The following is a 15,344-nucleotide window of genomic DNA, read 5'->3' on the forward strand; positions in this document are numbered from 1 at the left end:
TTAAGTCTGTATAAAAAAGCTCATTGTCCTGAGTGATTGAAGGACATGGGAATGTTGTGAACCAAAGCTCTAAATATAATGAATCTGCTCTGAACTGTCATGGTCAGACCTCCTGAACATTAGTAATTAGTATTGTGTGTGTGTGTGTGTGTGTGTGTGTGTGTGTGTGTGTGTGTGTGTGTGTGTGTGCATACGTGCTTTTGTACATTTGTGTCTTTATTTTTATGTGCCTTAGCTCATTCTATTTAAAAAAAATAAAAAATAATTTGGAAGTGTAATCTCTTCATCACATCTTGACCACGTCATTTGGTTCCGACTGGGAGTGACAGGAAGGGCACGGCATTTCCTCTCGTTCTTTGAAGCTGTCTATGTGTCCCAAAGTGCTGGCTGGACTTGTAAGACTAATCAGAGATCACTGTGTTTGCAGCGTGCCCAAATGAAGACATGTCTGACGTCCCTGAGAGAGGGGTGGTTTCCCCGCATTTTGTTGAGAAATGACACAAGTGTTGAAACGGCTTTGCTTCACTGTAGACAGGCAGATTCCTGTGCTTGTATTTGTATGAATGCTTGTATTGTTCAAATAATGGTGTAAGGATGTGTATTTAGTGTGATTGGATGACGTTAGAGGAATGCTACACAGATCGTTTGTCATTGCCTGTTATCTGCTGTTTTCTCTGGTGGTAAAATTAGCATGTTTTTTTACGTTTGGGTTATCCTTAAGTTTTAGCTGTAATTGGGCCAGATCAATGCGCATTTCTTTGTTGTTGCTGTTGGGGTTTTTTTGTGACGGGGGAAGGGAGGGCCGCCCCACACCACTTGATGGCGAGCTCTGATAAACCCACACACATACATACATAAACAAATCTCAAACAAATCTTTCTCTCAGCACTTCTCATTGCACTTTTATTACCAGTTTCCTTGATTAACGCTGTTTTTTCAAGCAGAATAACAGAAACACATTGCACAAACAGGCTTCTTGCAAACATGTTTATTGCCAAAATAGTTTTTATTCTTCTCCAACTATACTTGGAATTTTCCCTGATTTCACATTTCTCATCCTCTTGCTTTGATTTATTCCTTTTGCACAACTCTCACTCATGGGGGGTTGCTGCCCGAAGAAATGGGGAGAAAAAGGATCAAGTAGTTAAACTGCTTGTTCCTTTTGCAGTACAGCCAAACTAGGCAGCCATATAACTGTCACAGGCACTGGGTAAAAATTATGACTCTTGACCTCTCTAAGTGGCACTGGAGGATTTTCAGCCTGACTTCAGTTGACTGCATTGTTTGTTTATGGGCTAGCAGGAAGTTACATTGGCCATTGGTCCCTGCTGGGAGGAAGTAGGGAGTTGGAGTGCCGGGGGGAATTAGTACCCTACAGGATAATCCCCCACTGCCTTAGAGCTCTTTATTGTACCACCTGAGCTCTTTTTCATCTTTAACGGGACCAGACCAGTGGTTTTGCTTGTTAACTAGAAATCACATATTCACATTACTGCGGACCATTTCCCAAAGCATACCGCAAGTTTTTAGATTGATGTCCTACTGTCTACAGAGACATTGAGTTCCATTAATTTCAGTACGGTAGAAATTGTTGTTACATTACGTTATTCCTGCATGGTAATGCAGATGCAAGAGAGTGTATTTATTTCAGCCTTACTTCCAAACAGCAACCATTTTAATGCACCCAAATTGTCATTATAGTCTTCACAACATACATGTTTGCTAATTGTTAGTCTTATCAGCTTGTTTTTCTGACAGTAAAGCGTATGATGGCAGCCAACTCTCAACTCCCAACCATGTAGCCTATTAATAACATAAATTTGGATATAAGCAATGGATTATAAATTCAAAATTTCTGCAAGCTGATTTTCATGGCATACCAAAATGAGTGGAAACTGATGGTTCCGTGGAATTGAGGGGGAAAAAAAATCTAAAAACGCACATACTTTTCAAAGCGGTCAGCAATAATGGTATAAATCATGCATAACTAACTACAACCAAGTTGATCATTAAGGAAAAATAATTAACTTTGAAAAAAGGCATTGCTGCTTGTTACCATCTTAAATGGTAAATCAATGAAATATAATAGTAGACCACAAAATGCAAATTAATAAGATTAGATGTTAATCTTAACCTGCCCCAGTTTCTAACAGTCTCACTCTTTCGCCTCATTGGCCATGATTCCTCATTGCTTTGCACTCTTACTGAATTGCACCTCCTGCCTCCTTGTTGATGTGTGTCATCCCCTTTCTTTCTGTTCCTCCTTACTCCATTTCTTTCCCAGTCCTCCCACTGCTTGTCCTCTCCTCTTCCTTCTGATGTCTCAGTGGATTTCTTGCCTTTCTGCTCCCCTCCCCAGTTTGATCTGTGAAGTAATCCTAGAAGTGTGCGACACAGACCTGCTCTTTCAGGAGGCAGTTGGGGGGTTCAGGGTGGGGGGGTCTGATTTTTTGGCACGGTAGACAGCTGTTAATCAAATAGTCAAGGATGAGGTGTTTCTTTCTTCCCACCTTGAGCGGATCGTCCTCTCTTCTGTAGAGAGCACAAAAGAGTTGAAAAGGCAGCTCTGCATGCCTGCACCTGGACAGAAGGAGAGGGAGTGTCCCGTGCACACTTTTAAAGTGATTGCAAGTAGTTAAGATTTTTAGGTGAGCTTTATTTTTCTCTGCAGTTCCCCTTGTTCCTCTGTTTGCCTCCTGCTCAACACACATGGGACAGCTCCAACCCCCACGAGCATTTGCCACTACTATCCATCTCCACTTGCTTCCTCCTTGTCTCTTTTTCTTGGTCAGACCTTCCTCTGTTCTCTTAATGAAGATAGCAGGGTTATTGCAGGAACATTCTTCTCTAGTTATCTTGGGCCTCTCAACTTCCCTTCTCTATCTGCAGTATAGGTTTACATGCTCTCCTATAGTACCTTCTCAAAACTGAAGGAGCCGCCTTTTAACTCTTCCACTGCTTGACAGGAGAAGGTTATACATTTTGTTGTGAACATGCAAGTGTTTCTCCACAGGAATAATCAGAAAACAATTCATGCATGATAGTTTTTGAATCTTCGTCATATGTGCTGTTTTTTCCCAGGTGCCATATATGCTTCCATTGTCATCAGTGGTTGGTGAGTGATGGTGCGTTACTTTGAACTGCCCTCAGATGTGAACCTGCTGGCAACAGCTGGCATATAGTACTACCTTTAACAGTGACACAGACACACTGTGCCATAACTCTGGATTAGAGGCTGTTGCAAGACAGGCCTGTCACTGCACACCCATTCTCTTAACTAATGGATGAGTCCACAGGACCCATTCCCTGGAGTGATGGATGGGTCCATTGTATGGCGTAGGGGACGCTGCTGCTGGTCTTGGTGTGCATCCTGGGGTGTATGTGTAATAGTGGATCCTAGAGGCAGGGGGGTAATTTCATTTGTCTGTGCAAAGCCAGACGGCTTAATGTCCGTGGGACCTCTGCACTGAACTGGCCAAAATGAGATATTTGAAACAAAGTGCTGTGAAATGCTCAGTGGTAATGCTTCTGATGTCTGGGTTTGCTTTTAGCCTTGGGGAGAGAGCTGTGCTCCAAGCTGGTCAACCAGTTGCTTTCACAATAGGCTGTTTTTAGCTACACCAGGGGCTCTATGGATGGCAGTTTCGGTCTATCAGTCTGTCTGTCGGTTGGTCAATCCACCAATTTGGTCCAGACTGAAATATCTTATATATAACAACTATTGCTATCATTGGATGGATTGCCATGAAATTTTGTACAGACATTGATGGTTCCCAGACAATGAATCTTAATGACTATTTCTCTAGTGCCACCCTGAGGTTTACTGTTGTGTCTTTGAGTGAAATATCTCAACAACTATGGCATGGATAGCCATGAAATTTGGTACACACTTTCATGTACCCCTCAGCATGAATTGTGATAACTTTGATGATTCCTTAATGGAATTAAAATTTGTCTAATACTTTGGTTTATAAATACTTACAAAAATAATGACATTCCCATCAGCCTCAGCTGTACTTTGTGCTTAGTGTTAAGTAGCAAATGTTAGCATGCTAACACGGTGAAAATTATAAACATTATATCTGCTAAGTATTTTAGTAATTTCATTGTGAGCATGTTGGCATGCTAAAGCTAGCATTAAGGTCATAGTACAACTGTGTCTAAGCACAGTGTCACCGAGCCGCTTGCATGGCTGCAGACTCTTAGTCTTGTTTTAAATCACAATGGTACCTAATTTGAGCTATGTATAGTTCAAAATAATATAATAAATTTTGACTGCAGTCTGCCTCTGCATGCATCTTTATCTTTCATTATATAAGCCTTCTTAAAGGATAAGTCTGGTAATATTCTATACTTTCCTTATTGTCAACAAATCCCATGAAAAGCCCATAACCAACAGTGAATTGATCCTACTAACTAAGAGTGTGTAGCCGAAGACTGATACATCTGATACATTCCTCTGGGCCATGGAGCTCCATTCTTGTCCAAAAACTATTAAAAACACATCAGTGAACCACACCACTGGGTGACATCGCTATGATGAACATGGTCATAATTTATTTTGAGTTAATCCCACATTCACTGTCGTGCTACCATAAATAATAATAATACTCACCAGTACACCAAATCTACAACTGTAAATAGTCTTCAACAAATGTATTTACTACTGTTTGTGTAATTTTTGATAAGAACTATGCTGCCCAGCTGTTAAGGAAATTATTTTGCCTTTTATAAAAATGAACAGTATATATCGTGACCCATTTTTAAAGATTGACATCTTCAGCAGGAAAGTGGGCTTAGGGCTGAGAGCCACATACAGGCTGGGAAAGTACAAGGAGACAGGCACATTGTTGGTTTTGGTCTTCTCATGGAATTTGTTGACAATGAGAAAAATATAGAACATCGCCAGCCTTATCCTTTAAGCATTCTACTTTACAGTCATATTGTTTGGGCTGCTTTCCTCTTCATGTGTTAATACCTGTTAATTGTTCTTGTACCTTGTTGTCTGACAGGCAGGCAGCCCGGCCAGGTGGTAGCCTGAAACCTCTGTATAGGAGACAGCTCTGCTCACTGGCTAATTTCACTTCGATCTCGCCTTCATCCATCTTTCCATTCTGTCAAACACTTCTTATATAGCCCAGTAGTACTTTAGTGGTCTCACTTTCCATCTCCTCACTGTCTCATTCTCTCACGTTACATAAGAGAGAAAAAAATAGTCTATTTATTACCCTACAGGCAAAAAAAATCTCAAATTATAATCCTGTGAAATAGATTTGTCCTGTCTTTTTCATTGAGGCGGTAGTGGAAGCCAAAAGAGGGTTCTGAGTGCTGTGTGATGAGTTATGGGGTTTGCATGCAAATAGCTACAGAGATACAGGAATGTGGGTTATTTCACATAAATGTCATGTCAACACCACCCTTTTCTGATTGACATGGGATTGTTGTAGGCAGATGAACTCATACTGCACTGCATTAGAGCCTATGAAAACATTGTGTACACCCTTTGTATTAATCCCATTAAATTGTATTGTATTAAGACAGTATAGGACTTTGAAACTTTGATATAGGACTTTGATTGTGATATTTGTCTTTGGGTAGGTACATGTGTACAGATTTCTTCTTTCCTTGTTGCCAAACATTGCTTGTTCACCTGTCCTCTTGGAAGTGTCAGTGTTTCCTGTGGTATCATTCACAGAGATTTCTTGCAGTTTGGTCTCCCCTATTTCGGCAACATGCCAGCATTCTACCACAGAAAGAGAGCTTACCGTTATAGACCAATACGTGTCCATGCTGTTTTAAATCTGTGCTCAAGCATCACTGCTCCAGCATCCTGCGGACGCACACACACACACACACTCAAGAACATTTCTCTGGCATGACATCAGTTTTTGGACTGTACTAAACAAGGAACAAACTGCACTGTGAATTGTACTGTTAAGATGGATCAGACATCTGCTATCACTTCTCAGCTGATACAGATTCAAAGTAGATTTGCTGAAAGTATGTGGGTGTGTGTGTCTGGATGTGCATGTCTGTACCTGTGACTTTCTGCTGGTTTATGTGAGTGCTCTCTTATGCCTGCACCTTATACAGTTATTGCGTGTTCATGTATAGCTCTGTGTGTGTACACAAGCATTCTTGACCTCATCATTTTAGTGTGATACAAACTTGACCTGCTTAAAACAAGCCGTATGCATGAATGGGCTTTTAAGATTAAGCACCTGACAACAGCTAGAAACTACAGTCTAACCTTGAAACCTGCCACCTATTTCTTATGTGCTGGTACTAAAAAGTCTAATTTTCTCCAGACTCAAGCAGCAGAGTGGCTTCCTTGTTCCTGATGACCTCTGATATCTTTTCTGCTATTTATTTTCAGGCTCTGATGTGATGCAGTGTATATGGGTGGGGAGGCTCTCTGGGGGCCCCAGTCTGGCCCCCGTTCATGTGATCAGGCCCTACATGGAGTGGCATTTGGCCTGGCCCTGTGGGGCCCCGTCTGGGAGCTGAGAGCTGATCTGCAGCCAGCCTGGAATGCCAGACATTTGAAGTCAGACTTGTTAAAAAAGAACGAAGGGTGGTAGGAGTTTGGTCAAATAGGCCCCTGTGTCTAAAATAGCCCACAGACTCCGAGAGGGAGGGAAAGGAGACAAAGCTTCTTCCCGTAAGCTGACATTAGGAAAGGCTAGCCTTCCAACCTTTGCTTGAATATAAAAGAATAGACAAAGTTGTAGTTTGTTTGTTTTGTTTTTGTGTTTCGTGTGGCTTTTGTCCATCTCCTTACCTGTCTGTCATTGTGTCCTAAAAGTGTTTGTTTGTGTGTTTCTGTATGGGTATGCAGTTATGTGCACAATGTGTGAAATTTCACCGGGGATGCTGTAACTGTGTCTGTGTCACACTGGTTCAGCAGTTCAACCGTTATCACACCAGGGAGTTGACACTGCACTTGGGGAAAGAGCAAAACTCATCACAGAGTGACAGACGAGAGGATTCTCTCTCTCTCTCTCTGATCTCTTCTCTTCTGACTTTCTCTCAACCTCCATAAATACATATTAAATAATCTTTTCATTCACTCTCTAAATTACTTTTTCTCTTTGTTCTTATATCTTTTCCAATCTTTCTCTCTATGTTGTTGACTTGTATCTCCTTTACTTAGTTTCTCGCTCTCAATCTCTCCTTTACACTTACAATGCGCACTCAGCTCTCATCATCTTTTTCCTTGTCTCTCTGTCTCGTGGGGCTGTTTTACTGGTGTCCCAGCTATGCTTAGCTGGGCTGGGGATGTCAATTACAGGACTATGATAGGGCTCATGCTGCATTATGCATGGAAGTGTCCCGCTGGGGAAAAAATGGCCTACAGCCAGGAACGATGGATGGAGGGATGAATAATGGATGGAGAAATGGAGGAGCGAAACCCTATTGCAATCTGTGTCTCACCAAATTGAAGACTTGCCCTGGCTCACACCTCTGAAGCTCAGGGCCAAGTCACCCTGGGTGACTCAGAGTCATGAGGTTCTCCGATGAGAACGCACAGGAGGGCTTTAATCAGTATTTAATTTTGTGCATTAAGACCCAATGGGGTAGCACCATCAGAAAGGTCACCTTAGGTCTTTTGTCTGTTATTCTATATGCAGACAGCCTCTCATCGTGATCAGTTTTGTTTATCGCCTTCCGGAGAAGGAATTCAGAGCACTGTTTGTAGGTGAGTGTTCACCTGCAAGTGTATGTGTGTGAGTGTTTGTGCAAATATTGTCTGAGCGTATTTGTGCATAGTTTTCATGATCAAGAACAAAAAAGAAATATAATTAACAGTAGAGTCTAACATTTATATTTGGCATCCTATGTCAGAGATTGTAATTCCATGTCTTTAATGCATTGTTTCCGAAAGGCAATTTCTTGCACAGCTAGCAGTCAATTAAAAAGCCAACAGAGATCACATACATCAAAAACAGACACAAGACAACAAATATGAATTCATTTACGTGCTCTAAAGGTGTCAGTGGCCAAGTTTAAATCAAACATCCCATCATTAAACATCAAGTAATGTGCAATCATCAGGAAATGATGAGTAAACCTGATGAGAGGGTCCAGACCAAAGTTTCTGTCACCTGTATGAGTGTCTTTGATCCTTTATTTATATAAAATGTAACATATCTTTGAATATACTTTTTGTTATGGATTCTCTTAATCAGATTTTCCATCTGGAAAAAGTATTTTGGTGTGATAACATATTGAAAATCCTCCTGTGTAATTTGTGAAAAGCATCTTAACAACACCAATATCTCTAGTTGTTCAGATGAAGAAATGGGAGGGGTGTTTTTTTTACCACTTTATTACCGTGGACCCTCAGAGTTTAAAAAAAAATCCTATGGTATCACAATCAACAGCTGAAGAACTGTCGCAAGACAATCAATAAAAAACAACATTACAAATTTGGTGGTAAGCACAAAAAAATCAGAAAACGTTCATTTTGTAAATGTTTTGATCATAAGATGCCAACAAGTGTGTGATGCAAAGATGTGGAGGAGTGGAAGTTATATTACAGAGTATAATGTATCTACACAGTTTCTGTGAGTTTCAGTATTATCGCTTGATTGATTATAATTGTTGGTGTAATCAGCAGCTGTAGTTGTTTTGTGAGTCACATTTGCTAATTTGCAAAACAGAGGTGTATACACATGTGCAGGTGCTACATATGCATGAATGTGTGTGAAAGTGTTCTTCTGCGTGTATCCCTGACAGGTCCCTGATGTCAACTAATGTCAGTCAGTGTATCAGTGAATATGAAAGATGCTGTTGTTATTCATCCCCACCATGGTGGGATGACACTATTTGTCACTGTAGTGATGGATTCCGCATCCCTCAGAGGAGCATGTGCAAGCGCCATCTCTGAAAGGCTGTCTTTGTGTTTCACACTCACTCACACACACAGACACACACAAACACACATAACGCACTGCTGTAGCTGACAACAAAGGCGTGCTTATCCAATTGTGGGGGAATAAGATTAGGCTACAAAGAAACTCATAAGGCTAATGTTAGCATCTCCTGCTCCAGTCAGAGCCCTTGTTTGTGTAATCAGGAAAAACATGGGATTAGATTTGAGATTTTGTCTCAGAAATGATGCCCATAAGACCCTATTGTATGATGTTGACATGTTTCTAAATAACAGAAGGCGATGGTCTGCCTTGTATCTGATAAAACAATCCTTGGGGAAATAAAGAGTAGTTGTGTTCAGATATCCGATTTTGTTTTCCTCCAAAATAGACTGTCTGGCAGACCCAGCCTAACCTATGTCTGTACTCACTGTTTTCCTTTATAATTGACTTATCACCATAATTAGGTTATGGCAAGAAAAGAAAATAACTCCTCTGTCAGCTGGTGTTTTAAGATGCTAATCTTTCCTTGATGAGAGTAGCTCATATTACATCTTACTGTCAATGGCGGTCATGTGGTTTTATTGTAGCTGTGGGAGTACAGGGACTGTGAAATGTGTAATTGTAGCTACTGTGTCTCAGCAGTTGGTCGTATGACCCCTCATGACTTTAGGTGGAAACACTATATTGCGTGGTTTATTACTACATGATGTTTACATGTAGTTACCATACAGTATATTGATAATGCTTAAAAAAGCTGGCTAAAATGAAGTGAAACACAGAGATAAAGACATTTCTTCTGTTATGTAGAGGCACCTTTAACATATTTGTCACAGTAGTAGGGTGGTATGACCCTTTGAAAAATACTTTTCAGTAGGAACCTGCAGTTTGCCATAAATTCTCCCACCAATGTCAGGTCAATAGTGGCCCGGACACTCAAGATCTAGAGAGTGTGAAAGGAATTCTAGACAGTCCTGTGTTGTTATATGGGCCAGGAGAGAGAGAGAGAGACCATTCATTTGCACCTCTATGACCCCTCTCCCATTCTTCTGTTGAAGAATAGCCTGCCTCTCACGCACAGTCGGCCCTAAGCTCCTCAGGGCACCCAGAGCCTGTTACATAAGACAGAAGTAAAGAATGCTCCAAAAAGTCTTTAGCCATGACCTTGGCTTTGACAGAGCACTCCTATTAGTCCTATTCTACCAGCGCTGTCTCATGGTTAAAAGTCACATGGCCTGTATCCCTGTGTCTATGTGAAGCTGAAAGTCTGCAGTATGAACGTTTCAGGCAGTTCTTGTATAATATCCAGAATGAAACGGATGTGGTTCAGACAAGATGGTTGAAAATGGCAAATATAACTTTGTTATCTCTCAAGCTATGCCACTAGCAAGGCAATGTCTGTTGGTCAGTCAGTCCACCTTTTTGGTCCAGACTGAAATATCTCAACGAGTATTGGATGAATGCAGTAAAATTTGCTACAGCATGGTTCCCAGGCAGTATATCCTACGGACTTTGGTGATTTCCTGATTTTTCCTCTAGTGTTACCAGCAGGTTGACATGTATGTTTTTTAATGAAATATCTCAACAACTATTGGATGGATTGCCATGTAATTTGGTACACACATTTACGCTCCCCTCAGGATGAATAATATTAACTTTGGTGGTCCCTTAACTTTTCATCTAACGCCATCATCAGGACAAAATTTCAATTCGTCCTACACTTCAGTTTATGTTCATTCACCCTGCAGCTGTACTGTGTTTAGTGCTAATTAGCTAATGTTAGCATGCTGAAATAAGATGGTAAACATGGTAAACATTATACTTGCTTAATATCAGCATGTTAGCATTGTCATTATGAGCGTGTTAGCATGATGATATAAGCAATTAACTCACAGAGCCACTAGCATGGCTGTAGAATCGTGTCAGTATATTTTCATGGATATGAAGGAATATCAAATACATTTCTCTACAATACTTTTTGAATTTTTTAAAAATAGGTCCATTTGAAGAAAATCACAACCTCCAACATGTTGCATAGTTTCCTAAAATGTTTTACTACACTCAGCAAACTCAACCCTAGATACTTGTATCTGAATGAGGTGTGTGCCTGTGCCAATCCTATTTCAGCAGCTCAGTATTCTCTGCTGGCAAGAATCATGTGCAGTGAAAGAAACTTTCCAAAGCCTCGTCAAACCTAAAATTTACTTCCTTGATTGAGAAGAAAGGAAAAGTTGAGGGGAAAACCACTTTCTTAGCTTATGCTTTTTTAATCTGATATCTAAAATGGACATTAGGGGAAACCATTAACTACTGTATATAGAATAGTTATTACCAACTCACATTTGCTAACAATTATATTGGAATTTAGCTGCTCACGGCCTTGTTATTCCCTCTTCAATTTTGCTTGGCCCAGAGCTTTGATGAACTGCTCTTATTGGCTGAAAAGCTTAATGATGCTTTTGAATTGTTGAGTAAGACAAACACACACACACACACACACACACACACACACACACACACACACACACACACACACACACACACACACACACACATATCATCTATATAATATGTTTACTATAGAGGGAAACAACAGTTGCTATATTTACAAAAACTTTAGATGCACATAATCTAAAATTATCATCATAATCATAACCATATGTTTAATTTCCTTGTGAGAAAACTGCAAGGTAAATCTCAATTAACTTACATGCTCAATATATCAGTCATGGACATATAACAATACAGACACTTTTGTATAGTTTTCTAAATATAGTCATACGTCAAGCTTTGTTCTCAGTTTTTTTCCTTTTCTTCTCCATAAAGATCTTAAAAGGGTAAGGATTTAGTTTATAATTATCTTTTATTGTGAAAAATCACGACAACTTCTAAACACTTGAAACCTCAAATTTGCAGCATTGCCTTGAAGTCACGTTTAGAAGCAAAGTGAAAGAGGAGGACTGGGAGCTATAAACCCCCCCTGCCTTGACAAATCTACAACAGTTGGGCAAAACCTCTCAAAATTGCTAATTTTATTTCTTATTTTACCCATTGTTGGTTGACAGTTTTAGTCCAGGGAACATGATGTCCTTGCTTGATGTTTGTACAGTGTAGTTAGGTTTGGCAAGAACACTTGATGAGTAAGCTGCCCTCTGCTAAACATAATGTAGAAGATGGAGAAAGGGATGGGCAGTTAGTGACTCCCATACTCATTAGTAGGCACATGTGTTGGTTCGTCTTACATGGCATGTTCTGGCAAAATTTTCTGTAATCATAGGTGTGGAACATTACCTCAGTAACTCTTTGATCTTTTTGGAGGGGTACAGTATATCTTCTATGGTTCTCTTTGGTTTTATTGCTTCTTAACCAATATTTTTTTTCTTCTTCTCACGGTTACCTCCTGTTTTTCCCTCTGTCTTTTCTTGTTTTTCTCTTACTTCCTGCACCTCCTTGATCATAAAAACATATTTATCCTCCCATCTTCTAATCTTAGTTCCCTTTTTATCCCTCACTCCCTCACTTTTTTCTCACTCCTTTCCTCCCTTTTATAATTTATTTCTGGCTTTATCCCTCTTGTTCATTCTTTATTTCTGTCATTTGTCTTCCCCAGCCCGCATATCATTTTCCTGTCCCAGAGTGTGTTGTATGGTGGGAGTCCTGGTTCTGGAGAGAACGGCCTGTCTCTGTGTGGGTCCAGGATGTGCCATGAGATCGCCCACTCCTGGTTCGGCCTGGTTATCGGAGCCAGAGACTGGACTGAGGAATGGATCAGCGAGGGCTTTGCCACCTACCTGGAGGACATTATCTGGGCCCAAACACAACAAGTACAGTCTAGTCACTGCCAGATGATTGTAGTTTACTAGTTATTTTATGGAAGTGATTTAATGGTGGCCTTTTTTAGGCTGTCACTCCAGGTAGACAAGCACTTTTAGATAGAAATATGAGCTTTCAGATACACCAATTTCGCCGAGTTTGCTGTGGCTATCTTGAGATAGCAACTTTCTCAAGAATCATTAAGTTAATATTTGTTTATTTAGTTCATTTCTTCCTTGTCATTATCTACAAGTGCTACTATACAGTATGATCCAGCACCTTCATTGATATAATGCAACAACTGAGGGAAACACAGGTTGACATTCCAATCTTCCATTTCCATGGCAACTTATGTTCCAGGATTTCCAAATGTTACTGTTTTTGTTGGAATGCATGTCAAATAGAGTTGGCCATGACATTAGTGTAGTAAAACCATACATCAAGCACACAAGGAAACAGTTTATAAAGATACCAATCCGAGTTCCAATGCAAAAGAAAGCACAAACAAGAAACAAAAGCTCTCTGAAAGGTCAGAGGAGTTTGCCAAACAAACAAAAGGGTAAATAAGTTCCTGGTCCAACCACAAAATAAACCATCAAACCCAAACCTCCTGACCTACTAAAACATAAGATGATTATGACGCAAGAGTTGTGAAAAAGTACTACTGCCACCTACTCCTCCTCAAAAAAGTGAACATTTTAAAGAAGTAGATCATAGATCAAGTAGATCATAGATCAAAGAAAAACAAGATATTTATTTATTATTTATTAATTTATAATAATAAATTAATAATTAATTTATTAATTAATTTTATCCTTGGATTTCTTTGCTCTACCTTAACCCTTTCCCTCACATCTTTTTATCACTCTGTATCTCTCCCTCCAGCTTTCTTTACAAGAGACAGCAGAACAGTCTGACCTGAAGGCACTGCTAAGGTGGAGACGACTCTCTGATGAGTTGCAGAACTCAGAGGAGGTACTTCAAATCCTCAGGTGTGTGTATTTTTTGTCAAGTACATCTGTTTTAATTATCATACTGTTGTTACAACTATGGAGGATAGTAAGAATAGTGCAACAGCACCTTCAACAAGTGTGCTTAAAACATAACACAGTACTATACACTGACATGAAACTGACTCCAAATGCTGAATGCTGATAGTCTTCACCACTGTTAGTTTTATCCCTAAATATCAGTAGAGCTTTATTAAACCACCCTAGGTTCAACACATATAGAATAGGCAGTCAGTGCGACTACTTAATGTTACTCTGGTATCACTGCTTGCTCTTCAAACTCTTTTTCACCCACTATTTTTAAAACAAGCACTTCTTGTGACTTAGTGGCCAGAACTGCAGACATCCATTTTATCCTGATCAATTTTCACAGATAATGTTTTATAATTTGCTCTGTCGAAATATGCATTAGGGCCACTTTTACTCAACGTAAATGTTACTGCTGCAGTGATTGTCAAATAATACACAGTATCTTATTTATTGGTTCAAGGCAGTCATTTATAATTGTCCCTGATTCAGGGTAATTAATTAACTTTTGCACCGCTAGCAATGCCATGCCTAAAACACACAGTTGCTGTACAAAATGATGATCTCCAAGTAGGGTGAATAATAGCTTTTTGAAAAAGCCAAAGATAAACTACAAGACATTTTTTATAATAACCAGAATTTACACTACAAAAGGTTTTGCCATAGACAAGGTAGCCCAGTGCAAGAGATTTTTAGGGAGGAGAGTGAAATGTTAAATAAGTTGCCTTTCTCTTTAACTAATTCTCCATAGTAAACAGGCTACTTTTTTTTAGGCTAGAGTATGCCCAGCTTTTGGTAGTGTCTGCATGTGCAGACAGACATATGAGCTTCACATATATGCATTCCAGGGGTACAGGTGCGGTAGGTGTGGCAAGTATATCCAGGTGTACTGTACTGTCTTGTCTTAGAAAATCTCTGCGCACAAGCACAGCGAGTACGCACGAACACAAAAACTCTTCATCTGATCCTGACAATGTGGCACCCACACCCTGTTTGTTTTATCCAGGGTGGAAGCACAGTGTCATCAGGGGATTATAGGTGTAAAACCCAGCTCAGGGTTAACTGTTAACTAGCTCTTCCTTTGTATGAAAAAGCCTCTTCACTGAAGATGACACTTGTAGCATAGTGCGCTATTGACATTCACGCTTGTAAGAGACCGTACAGAGCGTGACAGCAAATCAATGTGTTATTGATTTCATGGCACTTCTGCTTGGCACTAGCTTCTAACCATGTCACTTCACTAATAATGTGTTGTCATCACACAATGGAAACACTTAATAGTATTTAGAATTCAAATCTATTCAGTCTCTCCTGCATAGTACAAGCTGTGTTAGTGGAAAGCTCCAGTATTTGCAATAGTGATTTTACTCATTTGTTACTTTTAAGGACTGTCCTCATGGGTTTAAAGGGTTTCAGTGCTTCAAGGGTGACTGTGTTTGGAAATGTGGGACTCTTTCCATACTGAAATGCTGATAAACTCGAGTGTATGTTGCATTATGAAGTTTCACATTTCTGGCTTAAACATGGTAGAATTGATAGTGATACAAGATACACAGTATCTTGAAATAGGAAGCTGTGTGTGAGTGAAAGGGTTAAACGTGCACTTGAGAGCTGTGTCTGT

General features: G+C 39.9%; 1 protein-coding gene across 6 annotated transcripts in view; it reads left to right on the plus strand.

Moving 5' to 3' along the window:
• The window catches only part of LOC122876054 (aminopeptidase O (putative)), a 75,992-nt gene that overhangs the window by 10,855 nt on the left and 49,793 nt on the right, over positions 1 to 15,344 (plus strand). For all 6 annotated transcript variants that reach the window (XR_006377987.1, XM_044195907.1, XM_044195909.1 and 3 more), the window contains 2 exons: positions 12,484 to 12,697; positions 13,572 to 13,678. Coding sequence is in view for 5 of the 6 variants with exons in the window: in XM_044195907.1 (XP_044051842.1) it covers positions 12,484 to 12,697; positions 13,572 to 13,678 (321 nt within the window). In the remaining variant the exon portion in view is untranslated. The remainder of the gene's footprint in view (positions 1 to 12,483; positions 12,698 to 13,571; positions 13,679 to 15,344) is intronic.

The sequence above is a fragment of the Siniperca chuatsi genome, linkage group LG5, assembly GCF_020085105.1.
Source record: "Siniperca chuatsi isolate FFG_IHB_CAS linkage group LG5, ASM2008510v1, whole genome shotgun sequence".
In the NCBI taxonomy this organism is placed as follows: domain Eukaryota; kingdom Metazoa; phylum Chordata; class Actinopteri; order Centrarchiformes; family Sinipercidae; genus Siniperca; species Siniperca chuatsi.